Raw genomic sequence first — 19703 nt, 5'->3', positions numbered from 1 at the left:
ACATAATTTGGTTGCTCCCAAGTTATCAGGGCGCATAGTGCCTTCAGCACTCCAAGGGGGAGGGGTAGAGGCACAGTGGAGAAGATGGACACTCAAAGAGTAGCAGTTTCAGAAACTGTTCCAGATACTCAAAAGTTAATCCTTTGAATGCCCAAATCCCACGAAACCCCATGAGCACTAAAATTGCTGTCGTGCCTAGCCAAGCTTTTCAAAATATGTTAGCCTAAATAACTTACCAAGATCACACAGTAAGTCTGTAGCAGAGTCAACTTCCAGACCCCAGATCTGTCCAAATCCTGTCCAATGTTATAACTACAATGCCATCATTCAGCATTATGGGAGTTTTATCTTCATAAATACTGCAGGATTCATTTTTTCTATTTAAAAATATATGTCTGTTACTAAAAATCTATGGGCACATATAAAAAATTGAACATAATATAGGACTTCTGTAACTCATTGGGCCTTTTTCATCTTAACTAGCTTTTAAGAGCAGAAGGTGCAATCCTTCTAGAATGCCAAGAACCCTCAACTCTCACAGATTTCAATAGGAATTGAGGGTGTCCAGGATCATGCTCAGAGAGAAAGGACAACCGAGATTAGAATCTGGACAATACTGTATAGTGACGAATCAATTATTGTACAAAAAGAACATGAGACCATTTAAAACAACCAAATCTTTTAATTAGAAAGCAACAAACATGCAAATAGCAGGTATAGAAATTTATTTGAACCAATGTTTTTGCTCTAATGAAAGTTATTTTTAAACATTGATCCAAGCTCCCACGTTTGCAGGTTAAGGAAAATATTGCACTTTGCATCTTCTAGCACCCCTCAGACATGGCAAAACGTTTTAAAAACATTTTTGCTTATTTTACTTGCACACTCTCCCAAAGTCATGCACACAGTCGTTCAGAAACAAAATGTTGGGTTATCCAAAAGCAAAACCTTAAAATTGCACTAAAGCTCTGTAAGGAAAAATATAATTAATGTCTTATATAAATTCCGTAACGTCTAGGTGCTCGCACAGAAGAGCCAATTACTCTTCATCTTCATTTTCATTCTCTTGACCAGACCCTTCTGACCTGTCACCCTCCAACCGGTCTGCAAGACACAAGGAAGATTTAATAAGGACACATCTTTAAAAGTAAATTTTCAGCTAACATTTATGATACAATGCATCAACTGGCTACTACCCAAAGCATAGTGCCTATGTATTATGCTGACGGAACCATCTGAAATGCATAAGGTAGACTGAGAGCACATACTAAATGGAAAAGTTGCAACAACAACACAAGAGACAAGGGACAGTAAAAGAAAATGCCTAGAAATTGTGAGCACCAATGTGATGAACTAGGCAGCAGCTCACTCATGGTCAGCACAGAAGAGATGGGTTTGAGCAGAGTTTTAAAAAACAGATGGGGAGTCAATGAAGTGTGCAGCCTGTTTGAGAGAGTTGGAACTGAGAGGGTATTTTAAAGAACAGTTGTAACCAGAAATATGCATTGGTCAGAAAACTGGGGAAAATGCTGTCAGTCACTGTATGCATCAGAAGAGACATCTGTTGAGTAGCAGTTTAAAGAAAGAGGAAAATTAAATGGAGAAGCATGAGGGAGGGAGCATGACTGGCAACTCATACAGTGTGACTAGCCAATCACTTCTACAATAAAACAGTATTAGTGTCAGAAATATCATTACTGAAGTGTGGAGCAGTTCTTTCCTTGGAATAGAATACACCAAGGAGCAAATAAAAAATGGATAAATAAATATTTAGCATCTAAAACACACATCTAGAGACTCTTAAAAAGGAGAGAAACAAACAGCATTTGAGGGTGGTATGTAAATCTCCCTATAAAACACTCAGCTTAAGTGACAATGCTAGACAAGATTTATGAATGGCATAAATAGTCTGTACAGAAGCTGCTCTGAAATCCTCCTACCTGCTCTTATATGATTCAACGATGCCAGCATTCGTAACATGAAAGAAGCTGGAACAGTAATTGTGTTTCTGGTCTCTTCCAGCATTAATTCATTACGAGTTATAACCTGTAGTGATTTAAAAAAAAATCACTAATTAAAGCATCACTAACTACAAACTACTCCTGATGCAATACAGTTTGTACTTTATACAGTATTTAATACACTGTGTCCAAAAATGCTATACCAAGTTAAAAATGACAAAAGAGCAGACCCTAGCATGTATTATAAATTGTGCTGTAAGTGTACTGTATTATGAGAAAAGTCAGTCATAAGAGCAATTTTTTAATCCAGATAGTATGGTAGTACTTATAACAAAATCATCATTGTGCTGTCTGAATTCCTGACAGAGATTTAGTAGTACGGGAAATGAAGAAAAATAGCTTTCAAGATAAGATGTGAAGACAGAAGTGATAATGTTGCAGATGTCAATAACTGCAGAGAACAAAGCTCTCCCACCAACAATAGCTAAGAAGATGGGAAGGAACAGAAATGATGTTCCCACTCCTACTCCCATGCTCCTGAAAACCTTTGGAGAAAATTTTAGGGACATGTAGAGCTACTGCAGTACAAGTTCATTCACTGTAAATAGCTCTCTCCTCCTTCTCCAACTGACTCCTGTGTCTATAAAACCCAGCCGCCGCCTCTCTGCTCATAATTTAGTTAATTCCTCCAAAGAAAAAAAAATGCTATATAGCAAGTATGTTGAGCTCCTCTTTCACTCTCCCTCCCCACAACCATTTCTTGTCCACCTTTTCACCTTGCTCTGAATCTGACCTCCACCCTGATCCAGCTCCTGACCTTAGGGTACTCTCTCTGGTATTAATAAACCTTAACCCCATTTGTCTCTCCAGCTATTGCCCTATCTTTTTTTATCCCCTTTGCCTCCTTAAATGCAGTATTTCCACTGGCTTCTCTCTCTCTCTCTCCCCCTCAACCCCCCAACATCTCCTGGCAACCTATTTTCTCGTCTTTACACTGAAACTGCTTTTACTAAAGACACCAATGACCTACTCCTAGACAAGTCTAAGAATCCCTTCTCTATTCTCATTTTCTATTCACCAACCACTTTGATGGTCAGTCACTCCCATCTCCTCTTCAACTCACTCATTCTTGGGCTTTCCTGACTCTGTCCTGTCCTGGTTTTACTGCTACCTCTCCAACTGCACCTTCATCCCTCCTCCTCCTCCCTCTGACACTGTCTCAGGATTCTGCTCCCTTATCTTTTTCTGCTGGGTGATCTCATCTGCTTTCATGGTTTCAGCTACTGTATCCATGTTGAAGTTTCCCAAGTGTCCTCCCTGACCTTTCCCCTTCCATTCAGTCTTGGATTTCAGACATCTCATCTTGGATGCCCTCAACCAAATAAATTTACATGGTGAAAACTGAACTCCTCAGCTTTCCTCCTAAGCCCCAACCTGTCCCTCAGGGATATTAATTCAAAAATTGATATATTTGGCACAATAAACTTGTAAAAATCTACAACTGGCAGAAAATATGTTTTCTGGTTGGACACAATATGCTTAAAATTATTTCTCCTTCACAAACAGACTTAATGCTAACCAAAACGCTGCAATTTTGGTGTTTAGCATGCTGCTTAAACATTGTTAAGTGATTATTAGGTCAGAAACAGAATACTTTTTACACGATTTACCTTTATGTATGCTGCCAAGGTTCCTTCCCCACTCTGAACTCTAGGGTACAGATGTGGGGACCTGCATGAAAACCTCCTAAGCTTATTTTTACCAGCTTAGGTTAAAACTTCCCCAAGGTACAAACTATTTTACCTTTTGCCCTGGGACTTTATCGCTGCCACCACCAAATGTCTAACAGGTATATAATTGGGAAAGAGCCCGTTTGGAAATGTCTTTCCCCCCCAAATCCTCCCAAACCTTACACCCCCTTTCCTGGGGAAGATTTGATAAAAATCCTCACCAATTTGCATAGGTGAACACAGACCCAAACCCTTGGATCGTAAGAACAATGAAAAACATTCAGATTCTTAAAAGAGAAGAAAAAGTAAAAAGAATCACCTCTGTAAAATCAGGATGGTAATTACCTTACAGGGTAATTAGATTCAAAACATAGAGAATCCCTCTAGGCAAAACCTTAAGTTACAAAAAGACACAAAAACAGGAATCTACATTCCATTCAGCAGAGCTTATTTTCTCAGCCATTTAAAGAAATCAGAATCTAACGCATATCTAGCTAGATTACTTACTAAGTTCTAAGACTCCATTCCTGTTCTGTCCCTGGCAAAAGCATCACAAAGACAGAGAGAGAGGCTTTGTTTCTCCCTCCCCCCAGCTTTTGAAAGTATCTTGTCTCCTCACTGGTCATTTTGGTCAGGTGCCAGCGAGGTTATCCTAGCTTCTTAACCCTTTACAGGTGAAAGGGTTTTTCCTCTGGCCAGGAGGGATTTTAAAGGTGTTTACCCTTCCCTTTATATTTATGACATATGCTTATTATAATAATTTTTCTTTGCTCCCTCACTCTCTAAAGTAGGGGAGGGCAAACTACGGGCCACGTCCGGTCTGTCAGACCTTTTAATTTGGTCCTCAAGCTCCCGCTAGGGAGTGGGGATGGGGGCTTGCCCCACTCTGCGTCTGCCGTGGCTCTGCGTGGCTCCCAGAAACAGCAGCATCCCCCCATGCAGCTCCTACATGTAGGAGCAGCCAGGGGGCTCCGCATGCTGCCCCCATGCCAAGCGCCAGCTCCGAGCTCCCATACGCTGGGAACTGTGGCCAATGGGAGCCACAGGGGTGGCGCCTGTGGACGGGGCAGGGCACAGAGCCACCTGGCCATGCCTCCATATAGGAGCTAGAGGGGGGACATGCCGCTGCTTCCGGCAGCTGCTTGAGGTAAGCACTGCCCAGAGCCTGCACCCCGGACCTCCTCAAGCGTGCCAACCCCCGCCCCAGCCCTTATTCCCCTCCTGCCCTCCGAACCCCTCGGTCCCAGCCTGGAGCGCACACCAAACCCCTCATCTCCAGCCCCACCCCATAGCCTGCATCCCCATCCAAAGCCCTCACCCCCCACCCGTACCCCAAAACCCCTCTGCCCCAGCCCAGAGCCCCCTCCCTCACACCCCAACCCTCTCCCCCATCCTGGAGCCCTCTCCTGCACCCTGAAACCCGCACCCCCAGCCCAGAGCCTGTACCCCCTCTCACACCCCAACCCCCTGCCTCAGCCCAGAGTCCCCTTCCATACTCCACACCCCTCTGCTCCACCCTAGCCCGCAGCCCCCTCCCGCACCCCAAACGCCTCATCCCTGGCCCCACCCCAGAGCCTGCACCTCCAGCCAGAGCCCTCACCCCCTCCCACATCCCAACCCCCTGCCCCAGCCCAGAGCCCTCTCCCCCTCCCCCACACCCTTAACTCCTCATTTCTGGCCCCACCCCAGAGCCAGCACACACCCCCCAGCTGGAGCCCTCATCCCCTCCCGCACCCCGACCCCCAATTTCATGAGCATTCATGGCCTGCCATACAATTTCCATACCCAGATGTGCCCTCAGGCCAAAAAGTTTGTCCACCCCTGCTCTAAAGGGTACTTGGAATCAAATACTGCCCTCAAATGCACCTAGTTCCTATTGCAATCAATGAGAGCTAATTAGAGCATACACTTTGGCCTTTGGTGAAGTACACAGGAATGGCTCAGAGCTCAGGAGTGGCAGTATTTACTTTTGTGATGAGACATTACATTTATACAGAGAAGAAATTGACTATTTGACTCCTGCACAAAAAGCAGTTATTTAAAAAGAGCATAAGAGACAAATATTTAACTCTGCCCTGTAGTGACACTATGAGGGGGAAAACATTGAAAAAAAAACCCTCATGTCTTTAAAATCCATGTCATTAATCTGCAACCATAAGCACTAACATCCAGTAGTCATATCTATGGTCACAGCAGGGAATCACTACAAGGGAGAGTTAAGACTATTTGGGTGTCCTAAATAAAGCTGGCATACCTTAACATGTTTGAATTTTTTTAACTGGGTTTATAATTCTCATTTTATAGCCTTAACTCTATAACACACAGTTTTGTGCTTGGGAATATTTAATAATGTTTTTAATTTCACTTGCCTCCAATATGTATATCTCTCTTACTTTTTTAAACAGTCTCAGCCTCCTCCATTTCTGATTCCTACTATCTACCCTTGTAACTTTGATGGCTCCCCCATCTCTCACTTGTCTTGTGTTCATAATTTCATACTTCCGCTATATCTGTACATTCCATTATTTCCTAATCTCTCAGGTTACGTGGGGTGTTTATGTACTGAAAGAAATGAAAGTTAATTGTTTTTAAGAACACCTTATTTTTAAAAACAGGATCTATTGCTGACTTGTTTTAAGTTAAAAAAATTCAGTTATTCAAGCTGTTTGCAGAGAAGACTTTGCTAGAAATGACAGCTGCGACGTAAAAAGAAGGAAAGGCTCTTACTTCATCAGCAAGTTTTCGGTTAAAAATCCTGGACTCTTCTAGCGGTGACCAGATTTTTATATCGTAATCAATACCTGACGAGGCAAGAACTAGAAAATCAAATTTAAAAGAGCATTAGAAGAGAGTTCTGAATTAAATGCCTTTTCTGAACATCTTAGCTGGAGTTTGTTGAAAGTGTTGCTGACATGCTTCATTACATACATGCACACACACTTCACTTCATTAGAAGTGCTCTCATTTTTCACCATCATAACATATGTAAGATCCCATCCTGCAAACATGTACCCAGGAGTAGTCTCATTGAGTTATAATCCCTTTTTGCTGGATTTGAGCTATCGACTAAATATATGTCATGAAGAAAATAAATGCAAACCTTATATTCTCTCTTTTACACAGAACGTGCATAATTTAAAACTATAAAGTAAACAAGCACCTGCTACTATTATTATACTCTCCTCTGTTGATCTGAAAAGATTTAACAGGAAAGGCTTTAAGACAAGTAGATCCATGTGCAACGATAGATGTGAACAAGCCTCAAATTAATTTGCACAGTGTATTTTATGTAGAAATTTGAAATCTTTGACGCACCTGTTCCAAAAACACTGGGCACATTTACAAATATTTTTAAAAGAACAAAACACCAAAATGCATTGGACTGTTCTGTCATCTGGGAGGGAGAATTAGGGCACTTTACACTGGAGGAGTAGTGGATCTTTAGGAGGCTTTCAGTAGATGTGGATGGAGGCTTGGCTCAGAGCATTTGTCACTGCTGGGAGGGCTGACCCCTAATGTTCATTTTTCAAGGTGTAAGTGGAAGGAGGTCACACTGGATTAAAAAATCAGGGAAGCTGTAGGTGTATTTTGGGAGAGCTTCTGATAGTGAGCCCTTACAGCGCACCACTAGTCACTAATTTTTGAATATTCCCAGAGGCCATTGGAAAATGAAAAATAATTAAAACTGTTCTGTCAATGTTTCATAAACTGAAAAATGGTTCAATTAGAATTATCAACAAAGTTTCAGGTCATATCTAATTTTCCCCACGCTAGTCTGTCCATCCCCAGCATGAATATTTTCCACAAAAAAAAAAAAGCCTAATTATACCTATTTAACTCACTCAGCAGAACTCCTATTAATCTAAATTCACCTCCCTCCCACAGAATCTGAGAGTCTGATACATGCTCTGCTTAAGACTCAAGTAGAACAAGCTGAGGCCAGATGCTAATACTGCTTCTCCTGTTACTGTATTAGATAGCTCGCACTATCTCACCAACGGCACGGGAACCACTCTTTCAAACTCATTATGTATGATGAAAGGAGGGGGGGAAAGGAGGACTTTTCTTTATGGATCCTGACCCCCTTTGGATGCTATATAATACCATTTTCTTTCTGAGGAGTTGATGGGTATAATGGCCTCTGAGCCAAACCTCACTATTACAGACAAGGATAGCAGCAGCATGCTGAATTTTATACAACTGAGACGCAGCCCTCAGAATTCCTGGCAATTTACTAATGTGACCCTTGGTTAAGCAAGGTGTTGAAGACTCATCTATAAAGGTTCTTACTACAGGCTATAGGAACATGCATATTGCAGGTGTAGATGGTCTTACTTGGGTCAAATGGATGTGGCTGTAGACAATTCACCACGTGATTATCAGCTTCCAGCAGCATCAGATGCTCAGCAGTATGCCGATCCCAGATGAAGATATGGCCACAATCTGAACCGCTCATTACAAAGTTAGAACCCCAGAAATTGGCTTCCTTTATCTATAGTAAAAATAAAATGAATTACAAATATTTGTTATGATTTACATGGTTAGTCTAGAAATAACAGATGTGAAGTGTTAATTTTGTAAGCCATTTCCAGAAAGTATTTCCCACTTTCACAATAGTGCGGGCCCTAATTTAAGGATTTTTCAAATGCAAAGTCAATTTTTGAATTGACAACTCTATAAAGCCAGTGAATTAAATCCATGCCTCCTCTCTTTAGCAATTCTGATTAATCATCATCAAGATCAAGTGCTTTATCATTTCGTAACTGTTTGACCACAAGCATCAGATCCTCTAATGTCACCGGTCTGTTTTCTGCTTGATACATTTTTGGATTAAGTTGTAGTTTACATCTTGGTGGGGATCTGTTCACTAATTCACAAAAATGCTCACACTAAAACTTAAACTGTACATCAAAAAGCCTGGCAGTATTCTCCATTTTTGTCCTTATCTGGTGGAAGCTGCAAGTTAAGGACTTGCTCTGGAACAGGGTTTGAAATTACGCAAGGAGTGGCCCTTGTATTGGGGATATACTTTTTGCTGTCCCCATGAAATACCCCCAAATTTGGCCTTGAAAAACTAAAGTTCACACATGCTTAGTAAAGACTGCTTAGATTTTAGCAGCTAAAATCTCAGAAGATTCTGTTTTTACTGAGCATGTGCCATTCCCTCTCAACTCCTAGTGTTCACTAGATTGTGCATGCACCATCCCATCCCCTCAAAGCAACTAAGAATGATCAAGTCCAGGATGACAGGGGCTTAGAAGGACTCTCACTGTAATAGCTGAGTAGCCTTGCTAAATTTCAGGTGTAAGTATAATTGTAGTACTGTGTAAGTGGTAACTGTATGCCTGTTTGCTTAACTAATTACTTTTTTCTTTTGAATAAAGTTTGGTTATATCATTCAAAAGTGTTGCCTACTGGTCGTCTACTAAATACATTTTCTGTAACTGACCTATAGGCTTAAACCTGAAAACTAAATTGGGTTTTATTGCACCCTTATCTATAACATAATATTAATTGGGAACATTTCAAGTAAAGTTACACAAGGTTACACAGTTTTTAGAGTAGCAGCCGTATTAGTCTGTATTCGCAAAAAGAAAAGGAGTACTTGTGGCACCTTAGAGACTAACACATTTATTTGAACATAAGCTTTCGTGAGCTACAGCTCACTTCATCGGATGCATTCAGTGGAAAATACAGTGGGGAGATTTATATACATAGAGAACATGAAACAATGGGTGTTACCATACACACTGTAACGAGAGTGATCACTTAAGGTGAGCTATTACCAGCAGGAGAGCTGGGGGGAAAAAGCTTTTGTAGTGATAATCAAGGTGGGCCATTTCCAGCAGTTGACAAGAACGTCTGAGGAACAGTGGGGGGGCGGGGGGATGAGTGGGGAATAAACATGGGGAAATAGTTTTACTTTGTGTAATGACCCATCCACTCCCAGTCTCTATTTAAGCCTAAGTTAATTGTATCCAGTTTGCAAATTAATTCCAATTCAGCAGTCTCTCGTTGGAGTCTGTTTTTGAAGTTTTTTTGTTGAAGAATTGCAACTTTTAAGTCTCTAATCGAGTGACCAAAGAGACTGAAGTGTTCTCCGACTGGTTTTTGAATGTTCTAATTCTTGATGTCTGATTTGTGTCCATTTATTCTTTTATGTAGAGACTGTCCAGAGTTTGACCAATGTACATGGCAGAGGGGCACTGCTGGCACATGATGGCATATATCACATTGGTAGATGTGCAGGTGAACGAGCCTCTGATAGTGTGGCTGATGTGATTAGGCCCTGTGATGGTGTCCCCTGAATAGATATGTGGACACAGTTGGCAACGGGCTTTGTTGCAAGGATAGGTTCCTGCGTTAGTGGTTTTGTTGTGTGGTATGTGGTTGCTGGTGAGTATTTGCTTCAGGTTGGGGGGCTGTCTGTAAGCGAGGACTGGCCTGTCTCCCAGGATCTGTGAGAGAGTGATGGGTCATCCTTCAGGATAGGTTGTAGATCCCTGATGATGCGTTGGAGAGGTTTTAGTTGAGGGCTGAAGGTGATGGCTAGTGGCGTTCTGTTATTTTCTTTGTTGGGCCTGTCCTGTAGTAGGTGACATATTCAGACCCGATGGGGGAACAGAATCTTGTACCTGTGGGAATAATCCGTCCAAGCCCTTTAGAAACCTGATGGTGAAGGGGTTGGAAAAAAGAAATCCATTATCTACCGAGGGGTGAAAAGCAGAGACAGCTGCCAGATGTGCTGTGGGAGGGAAGGAAAAGGGGGACTGCTAGAGTTCCTTAACTGGCTCCATAATGACTGACTTAATCAGCAGAGCCACTCTGGAAGGTGCCACTGAAGCCAGAATATTCAACAGTGTTTGAGATTTTTCATGGACCTTTTCTGCTTGAAGATCCAGAACAGAAGCCACCCTTCTCAGTAGATCTTGGTGAGCCCTGTAATACTCTGGTGGTGGTGAGTCACTTACTGGCTCTGGTGATGAGGAAGAGGATGCACAAGGATGCTGAGGTAACACCTGCTCCGTGTCTTGCAGTTGGGGAGCTGCCCGAGTGACTTCTAGCTGCTCAATCACAGTACCAGGCTCTGAGAACGTTGCCTGTTGATGCTCTTGGTGCACCTTCACGGAAACTGACTGATATGGGTGAGAGAAAGTACTAGCAGGAGGACGACACCCCATGGTGTCCAAAAAGACCACTGACATGGCTCTGGGATGCAACTTTGACCAGGCCATTGCCCCCTTAGAGGAGGCCACTGCTGAGACTGATGCAAGATCCATGGCCCTCAAGTCTCTGACAGAGGATATACACCATACCTAGATTGGGACACAAAAAACTGCACCTCCAAATCAGAGGAATATGACCCTGAGTCCTCTGATAATAGGGGAGCAGAGCCGTTTGGAACCAGAGATAAGTAGCCAGAGGCTAGGGATGACAGTACCAGGTATATTATCGCTGGCTTACCTCTCGATTGCACCAGCTTCTGAGGCTGTAGAAAGTAATGGTACTACATGCTCCTAAAGAGGCAAAGTAGGAAACACAGGCACTTGTACCGGTTGGAAGCCTTTCCGTACCACCACCACCACCAGGGACTCTGGTACTGAGAGATTAAGCAGTTCTCTTGTGGCCGCATATGCCTCTGGTGTCATTGGTACTGATTCCTTTCCTTGGTGTCTTTCGATGGATACTTCAGGGGTTGGCCTCGACAGACTTGGCACAGGTTCCAGAGTCGATGATCCACTCTTCTTAGATGAGGACTTCTCTAGAGATCCTCAGACCCACTCCCAGAGCCATGGCCTCCAGCTGACTTCAGTACCAACGATCTAGCCGAACAGGATACCGAGCCTTTGGTGAGCTTCTCTCCCCACTTTGGTACTGATGATAGAGAGCAAGATGCCATAGACATCTCTGGTGGGGCACGCCATACCAAAGCTGCAGTACTCCGAGCCCATTCCGAACATGGCAGCTCTGATGGTGGATGAAGTGCTGCCTCCATATGGAGATGTTTGAGCCTGGATACTCTATCCTCAGACTGGGGCTTAAATCCCTTACAGATGTGATACCTGTCACTAATGTGGGACTTGCCCAAGTATTATAAGCAGCTGGGGTGCTTATAATTGCCTTGCCTCATGGCTAACAGGACTTAAACCCCAGAGAGCAAGGCATGGCTCCTATACCGGAATTTGGTCAAAAAAGACCTAAAAACTGAAAATTAATACTAACATTTATCTATACTACACTTAACTTACTACTAACTTCTAAGAAAAAAACAGGCTATATACAAGGAGTGAAGGAAGAACTTGCTACAAGCAAGACTCAAAGTGCTTCAACAACAGTCACTGGTGGGGAGAAGGAACTGAACGGGGTCAGAGGTGGCTCCGCCTTCTTAAACCTGAATGCAATGACATGCAACAGCAGAGATTGCTTGAGCCACCACACCAGGTACTGCTGAGTGAAAAGAACATGTTGACAATTGTGTACAGGGCATGCACACACCTACAGCGGAACGGACATGAGCAATCACTCGAAGAACAACCTAGGAAACCTGACTCATTGTCATGCAGGCTTAGACTACAAGCACATTATGGAGTGTCTCAAGAGAAATGTACATGATAACTTCTCTAAAATGCCAAATTTTGTGGTTACAGATCTAATGTACAATTAAAAATATCTTAAATGTATTACACAATCCCTTTTTAGCAAGCATATCAATGTAACAACTAAATTATTTCAGCCTAAAATATCAACTCTGCAGTTCTTAAAGCAGTATTTCTGTACCATTGTCCTGGAGTTCCGATGTCCCTTATACACCATCTTTATTAAAGGTCGTCTAATATTCAGGGTTTCCAATTCTTCCATCTCTTTCCTTTCTTTTCTTCTTCTGAAGAGTTCCTGAATGCGAGCAACAGCAGATCGTCTAGGAATTACAAAGAGACCACCACTGAAAGACCATCATACAGAGACATAGTCTGCATAGACAGATCTTTTCGAAACAGTGTACTAGGGCAACTACAAAGCACTACCAAATAGCTTAATCAGCCTACTTAAACTCAACCTCTCCCCCCAAATTTGGCACAGATACCAACACTATTACAATTATCTGAAGTTACAGATTGTGAGCTTTTCCATATTGGTTTAGAACAGGAAGAACATGCAACACAGTGAAATGTCAAGGGTCATGTTATTTTCTTCATTCTCTTTAAAACATACAAACTCTAGAGGCAGGCAAAATTCACGTGTAACTTTACTTTGCAATAGAATATTTTCAAAATCCTGTAGAACTTCTCCCATCCCCTGTGCTACCAAACGTGTTAAAGGGTGAATATATATATTAAAAAAATGGTTAATATAAAGGTTAGCTATTATTAAAGACCTAGTTTAACCTTTAATTGTTTTCTTTCACCTTTATTACATTTTAATAGACCTTCATTTCTCATTTTTCCTACTTTAGGGTGAAGATCCTTTGACAGTTTCTTGTCAATGTTTTTGCTATGATGAGAATGAGCAATAAGAAATGTTTAATAGTACTGATTGGGAAACGGAGAAGAGCTAGTTCTGAAGGCTAGAAAAAAAAACAATTGTGGTGGGAAGCTGCCCCTAATGCAGCAGCAGACCCACACAAAAAGGCTTCCTGAAGTGACAGGAGAAAGCAGCTAGGTTAAACACCCTAGTTTGTGGCTGCTGGACTCCAGGAAGCTACAGCTTTGGTGATGCTATAGAAATTCTGGTTGTTTGAGTTCTTCCATCTGGTTCATCTTCCTGTCCCCTGGCTGCACCTTTGCAGCTTCCCCTCAGCTCCAGCTATGGTCACACTTTTACCTCCGAGATTTGCTCACAGCACTCACTTTCTCCTCCATATGGCTGCTGCCATCCTGCTCAATGCCCTGAGTGGAACTAGAGTATGATGGTTGAAGTGGAACAGCAGTTACAGTAGGAAGTGGGTGGAGGTGCTGATTGCTGGTGGAATGTAATGGATGAAATTGCCAGGGCAGGAATTCTTGATAGGCAACAGAACCATAGGGAAGGAAACCGCCACCACCAGACTAGTAACTTCCAGTAGGCCAGAAATGATGAAGTGTCATATTTTAGTCACTACCTCTTCAGACTGTTCTATAACATGCGTCTGTTGCAGAAGGAAGTAGCTGTCTCTCCCACCTCTAGAGCTACTTCCATACTTCATAACCAGAGTCAGCTCCTCCTGCCCTTCCCAATTTGTCATCTCCGCTCCCAGTTCAGTCTATAGATTTCCTTCTCAGTCTTGCCATAGAAGAAAGATGGAGAGAAAATGTTGCTGGAGGAAGCACTGGATCCTAAAGCTGAAAGTAACGCTAAGTGGGCATAAGAGAAAATTTAATCTACTATAAAAAGTGTCGTCATCATCGTCGTCGTCTCCCTCCCCCCAAAGAAAAAAAGCTCACCAGTTAGATTGGTCTTTTATTGTTAAAAAAAATGAAGAAAAATTTTAACCACATTTGATAGACGTTAGAGAGGAAAGAATTGATGGGGTCACCCAGTCCATCTAACAATGGACTATTCCTGATGATACATTTCCTAGTGATTTGTCTACTGTAGTTTTAAAAGTCCCAGGAGATGGGGGCTTCCACCAATTTTTTGGGGGAGACTTTTCTGGAGTACAATAAATTTTGCTATTGGGTGATTTTCCCTGGAAGCCAAGCTAAGTCTTCCCTTTTATAGTTGTATCCCATTACTTATTATGTGCCCCCGTCTCGCCGTGTACCACACTAAATAATTCTATCCGCTCTTTAGTGTTTACACCCTTCAAGTATTTGTAGATATATAACACTACTCTTACATTTACTGAATTTTTGGATTACTCCCAAGAGATAAACAACATTCTGCTCATTTGTCATCTTCTATACAGAAAGGGAAACTATGGAGAATTATGCATTCCACACTTATATTTCTGGAACCATAACTAGAGCTATGTGCTCCAGCTATATGTCAATACAAATATACACACATGTGATTTGTGTACAGCATGACAAAGCTCTGTCCTTGCCTCCATGGGTCCCGCATTTCCTGGCGGATTTCACTAGCCTCAGAGGCTCACTGTGACCCTGCACGTAACCCTTCTTTCTCTAGAGACAAGGGTCACAGCCTACTGAGCCATTTTCATCATAAGCCAGCGAGGGAGGTGAGGAGAAGTTATCCTTCCTTGCATAGTCTCTGTTATGTCCCAGTGATTAATCAGGGGGCAAAGATCGGGGGAGGGGGAACTCGGGTGCACCCTCTACTCCGGGCTCCAACCCAGGGACCCTAATAGTATCAGCTATGGTAGCTGACCTTTTAGAAACATTACATGTACAATTCCCTGGGCTATTCCCCCACAGCAGCCCTCACTTCCTCAAGCTCCACTTCACCCTTACCTCAGGGCCTCCTTCCTTGTGCCTGATATGGTGTGTACTACTCTGCCTCTCCAACAGCGCAACTTCCTCCCACAGCTCCTGACATGCACACCCACCTGACTGACTGGGAGGCTTTAGCTAGTTTCAGGTAGCCCCTGATTGGCTTCAGGTGTCCCAATCAACCTAGCTGTCTTCCCTGCTTTCTGGAAGGATCTTAATTGGCCCCAGGTGTCTTAATTGACCTGGAGCAGCTGCCATTTCACTTATCCTGGTACCAGGGACTTGTTTAGCCTGGAGCTAATATATCTATGTCCCACTACTTTTCTATAGCCATCTGGCCTTGCCCCGTCACAACAGATACACATTTGAAAAGATCAGCTTTGCGAACACAGAGAAATGAACAAAAAGCATCATGTGACACTGAAACCCATAGTCATCATAGTAATAATATTATAATATGATTATGACATAATTATGATGCATTTTGTACAAGATGAGTCATGTGAGATATCATTGGAAAAGTTATGATTTGCTGAACATGATTATCCTATTTGTATACATGTATCATTTTTGTATCTGAAATTATAAATACTATTTATCTGTACTTCAAATGCAGTTACACCTGGGTGACGCCCACTAGACAAGATGCTTTCAGTCTAGATAGCTGGTTGGGAAGGGCCTATTCAGGGCAATGAGCCATTAGTGAAAAAATTGGGCCTTAATAAAAGCTTATCTCCCACCTAGTAAGCCTTCCTGAGAATACTCCAGACATCCTATAAGTAATATCTGCTATGACTCTACAAGGACATGTGACCAGGCCACATGATTCTGGACTCCATCTTGGGATGTCTATTTTTCCACAAACCCGTCTGGGAACCAAGTTTTGAAACAAAGGGTTCCTGCCATATGCTAAAGCTATATAAGGTAGGGAGTGACATCATCTGTGGTTCTTCACTCCCCACACAAGAAGACTCCTGCAAACACCTTAGGAACAAAGACTGAACTGGGGGAAGTGCTGGACCAAGGCTAAAGGGATTTCTAGCCTGTGTATGAAGATCTGAAGAACCCAAGCTGTAAAGCTAATGCAGCTTCTGCCTTAAGAATCTACAAGTCTGCCAGTACCATCAGTTAGATTGGATATGAATAGCAGATTCTCACTCTATCTAGTACATTAAGCTTAGTTTGTATATTGTTTATATGCTAGGTAATCTGCTTTAATCTGTTTGCTATCCCTTATAATCACTTAAAATTAGTGCTGTCAAGCGATTAAAAAAAACTAATCATGATTAATCACACTGTTAAACAATAACAGAATACTATTTATATAGATAGTTTTGGATGTTTTCCACATTTTCAAATATATTGATTTCACTTACAACACAGAATACAAAGTGTACAGTGCTCACTTTATATTTATTTTTATTATAAATATTTGCACTGTAAAAAGACAAGAAATAGTATTTCTCAATTCACTTAATACAAGTACTGTAATGTAATCTCTTTATCATGAAAGTTGAACTTACAAATGTAGAATTATGTACAAAAAATAACTGCATTCAAAAATAAAAGACTGCAAAACTTTATGTACTAGTCCACTCAGTCCTACTTCTTGTTCAGGCAATCATTCAGACAAAAGTTTTTTTTACATTTGCAGGAGATAATGCTGCCTGCTTCTTGTTTACAATATCACCTGAAAGTGAGAACAGACGTTCGTGTGGCACTGTTGTAGCCAGTGTTGCAAGATATTTATGTGCTAGATGCGCTAAATATTCATATGTCCCTTCATGCTTCGTCCACCATTCCAGAGGACATGCTTCCATGCTGATGATGGGTTCTGCTCGATAACGATCCAAAGCAGTGCAGACCAATGCATGTTCATTTTCATCATCATGAGTCAGATGCCACCAGCAGAAGGTTGATTTTCTTCTTTGGTGGCTTGAGTTCTGTAGTTTCCGCACCAGAGTTTTGCTCTTTTAAGACTTCTGAAAGCATGCTCCACACCCCGTCTCTCAGATTTTGGAAGGCACTTCAGATTCTTAAATCTTGAGTCAAGTGCTGTAGCTATCTTTAGAAATCTCACATTGGTACCTTCTTTGAGTTTTGTCAAATCTGCAGTGAAAGTGTTCTTAAAACAAACAACATGCTGGGTCATCATCCAAGACTGCTGTAACATGAAATATATGGCAGAATGCGGCTAAAAAACAGAGCAGGAGAAATACAATTCTCCTCCCAGGAGTTCAGCCACAAATTTAATTAACACATTTTGTTTTAATGAGCATCATCAGCATGGAAGCATGTCCTCTGGAATGGTGGCCAAAGCATGAAGGGGCATATGAATGTTTAGCATATTTGGCACATAAATACCTTGCAATGCCGGCTACAAAAGTGCTATGCAAACCCCTGTTCTCACTGATGACATTGTACACAAGAAGCGGGCAGCATTATCTCCTGTAAATGTAAACAAACTTGTTTGGCTGAACAAGAAGTAGGACTGAGTGGACTTGTAGGCTCTAAAGTTTTACATTGTTTTATTTTTGAGTGCAGTTATGTAACAAAAAAATCTACATTTGTAAGTTATGCTTTCACAATAAAGAGATTGCACTATGGTACTTGTATAAGGTGAATTGAAAAATACTAGTTCTTTTTATCATTTTTACAGTGCAAATATTTGTAATAAAAATAATATAAAGTGAGTACTGTACACTTTGTATTCTGTATTGTAATTGAAATAAATATATTTGAAAATGTAGAAAACATCCAAAATATTTAATAAATTTCAGTTGGTATTCTATTAACAGTGCGATAAAAACTATGATTAATCACAATAAATTGTTAATTGCGATTAATTTTGTTGAGTTAATTGCGTGAGTTAACTGTGATTAATCGACAGCCCTACTTAAAATCTATCTTTTGTAGTTAATAAATGTATTTTATGTTTTAATCCAAACCAGTGAGCTTTGACTGGAGTGGATGGGGAAAATCTCTGCTTGATTACCACAAATGTGCAATGTTCTCTTCACATTGAGGGAGAGGCGGACCAGGTATTAAACCTATATACTGACCCAGATTTGACCAGGGCAGGACGGTACTGCCCTGGGGTTGTAGGCTGGGAAGCTGTGGATACAGAGCCTGCATGTAACTGCATCTGGGTGTGTCCCTACCTGTGTGAATGCTAGTGAAAGTGCAGGCTGGAGGGCTTTGCAGCTTGTCACAGCAGGACAGTGTGACAGGGAGCCCAGGCTGGTGGGTCAGAGGGCTCAGGGGTACCCCAGTTCCAGGTGGCACATACAGAACACCAGGTTGCCTCCCATTCTAGTACCAACCAGGCAAAAAAGCAGTTTAGCTTTGGAAAGAAAAGAGATCTATGCAACACATTAGGGCCTTTTGTTTTCAAGTGTGTACTGCTATCCTTTCAACTGCCACTTACTGGGACTTCTATCAGTTCCAGGAGGTGCTTGTACATCTCTGGTCTTATACCATTAGCTTAATTTTTTTTTTAAACCACTGAGTGGGGGATCAGCTGATTAGTTAAAAGGTTATCATTGCAGATAAAGTGCTAAATCTGGGTTACCCCAAGTAAGATAGTCTAGTCCTTCAAAGGAATAAAAACTTGCTGAGTACAACTAAAAAAGTCTTGGGGATCTTGCTAGTCTTACTACTACTCTTGGTCACACAGATTGCCACAGATACAAGAATCACCTTTGCACCTTGGCACACCCAGGATGCTTCCACTCACGCCTCTCAGATGAGGACCTAGCCACTGTGATACACATATTATCAATCACACTTATGCTTTCCAAACACCAATTTAGATTCACCTCTGAAGTTAAGTCCTGGTTCTAAGTGAAAAGGCACTAATCGACTGTAATTTAGCTCTCTCTGAAATGGGGCCATCTGGAGAGTAAGGCTAATACAACTCCACTTTGCAGGGAGGTTCTGGCTATCAGGCTTTGGGAACAAAGTATTCTTGATGGTGAGACCCTGGTTACAGAACTCCTTGCCAGACAAGACCAGACTGGGCCCTAGCCTAATGATGCTTCAGATGCATGGGGAGAACACACCTTTTTGATAAAGTCTCCCCCAGAATTGCTGCTCTGTGCACAGATTGTTTTGTTTTAATTTAAAAGTTACACAACTCTGTCCTGGAAGTACAAAAAGAGCAGCATATGTTTGTTCTGGGCTTTTGTTCATTTTTAATTTCAGATACAATGGTAACAGTTATGATATAAAAATATAAATGTTAGATAGCAATCTGAAAATTTGATGTAGGCTCACATATACACAAAGCCAGCAGAGAAAGTAAGATGCTGTGCAATTTTTTTAATGTTCCAAATTTTGATCTTTGCTGAGCTTGAACAATTGTTTTTTAAAAAATTGCACACACTTCACCGAACATGAGAAGTAGGGTTGCTGCCAACCCTCCAGAACTGTCCTGGAGTCTCCAGGAACTAAAGATTCATTTTTAAAGATTATGTGAAGAAATCTCCAGCAAGACGTCCAATCAAAACTGGCAACCCTACTGAGAAGTCAGGAAGTAATCTGTGATACATACTCTGTTACAGCGCTTTTCTGGTGACCTCATCAGTTGTTGCCAAATATAAATTATTTATTTGTATTTTAGAAGTAAATTTCTAGCCATTATGATT

At 41.7% G+C, this 19703-nt stretch overlaps 1 protein-coding gene across 6 annotated transcripts in view; it reads right to left on the bottom strand.

Moving 5' to 3' along the window:
• Positions 1 to 763: 763 nt before the first annotated feature.
• Positions 764 to 19703, bottom strand: part of DCAF6 (DDB1 and CUL4 associated factor 6) — a 159469-nt gene continuing 140529 nt past the window's right edge. For 2 of the 6 annotated variants that reach the window (XM_074972256.1, XM_074972268.1), the window contains 5 exons: positions 12470 to 12608; positions 8027 to 8183; positions 6419 to 6507; positions 1941 to 2046; positions 764 to 1104 (listed from right to left, as the gene is read on the bottom strand). In XM_074972256.1, the coding sequence (XP_074828357.1) occupies positions 1040 to 1104; positions 1941 to 2046; positions 6419 to 6507; positions 8027 to 8183; positions 12470 to 12608 (556 nt within the window). In that variant the 3' untranslated portion in view covers positions 764 to 1039. The remainder of the gene's footprint in view (positions 1105 to 1940; positions 2047 to 6418; positions 6508 to 8026; positions 8184 to 12469; positions 12609 to 19703) is intronic. The other 4 variants (XM_074972258.1, XM_074972288.1, XM_074972278.1 and 1 more) reach the window with 3 other exon arrangements.

This window comes from Natator depressus, chromosome 1 (assembly GCF_965152275.1).
Source record: "Natator depressus isolate rNatDep1 chromosome 1, rNatDep2.hap1, whole genome shotgun sequence".
Classification (NCBI taxonomy): Eukaryota; Metazoa; Chordata; order Testudines; family Cheloniidae; genus Natator; species Natator depressus.
Note: the sequence above shows the minus strand (reverse complement) of the source record. Positions and strands in the feature narration are given on the sequence as shown.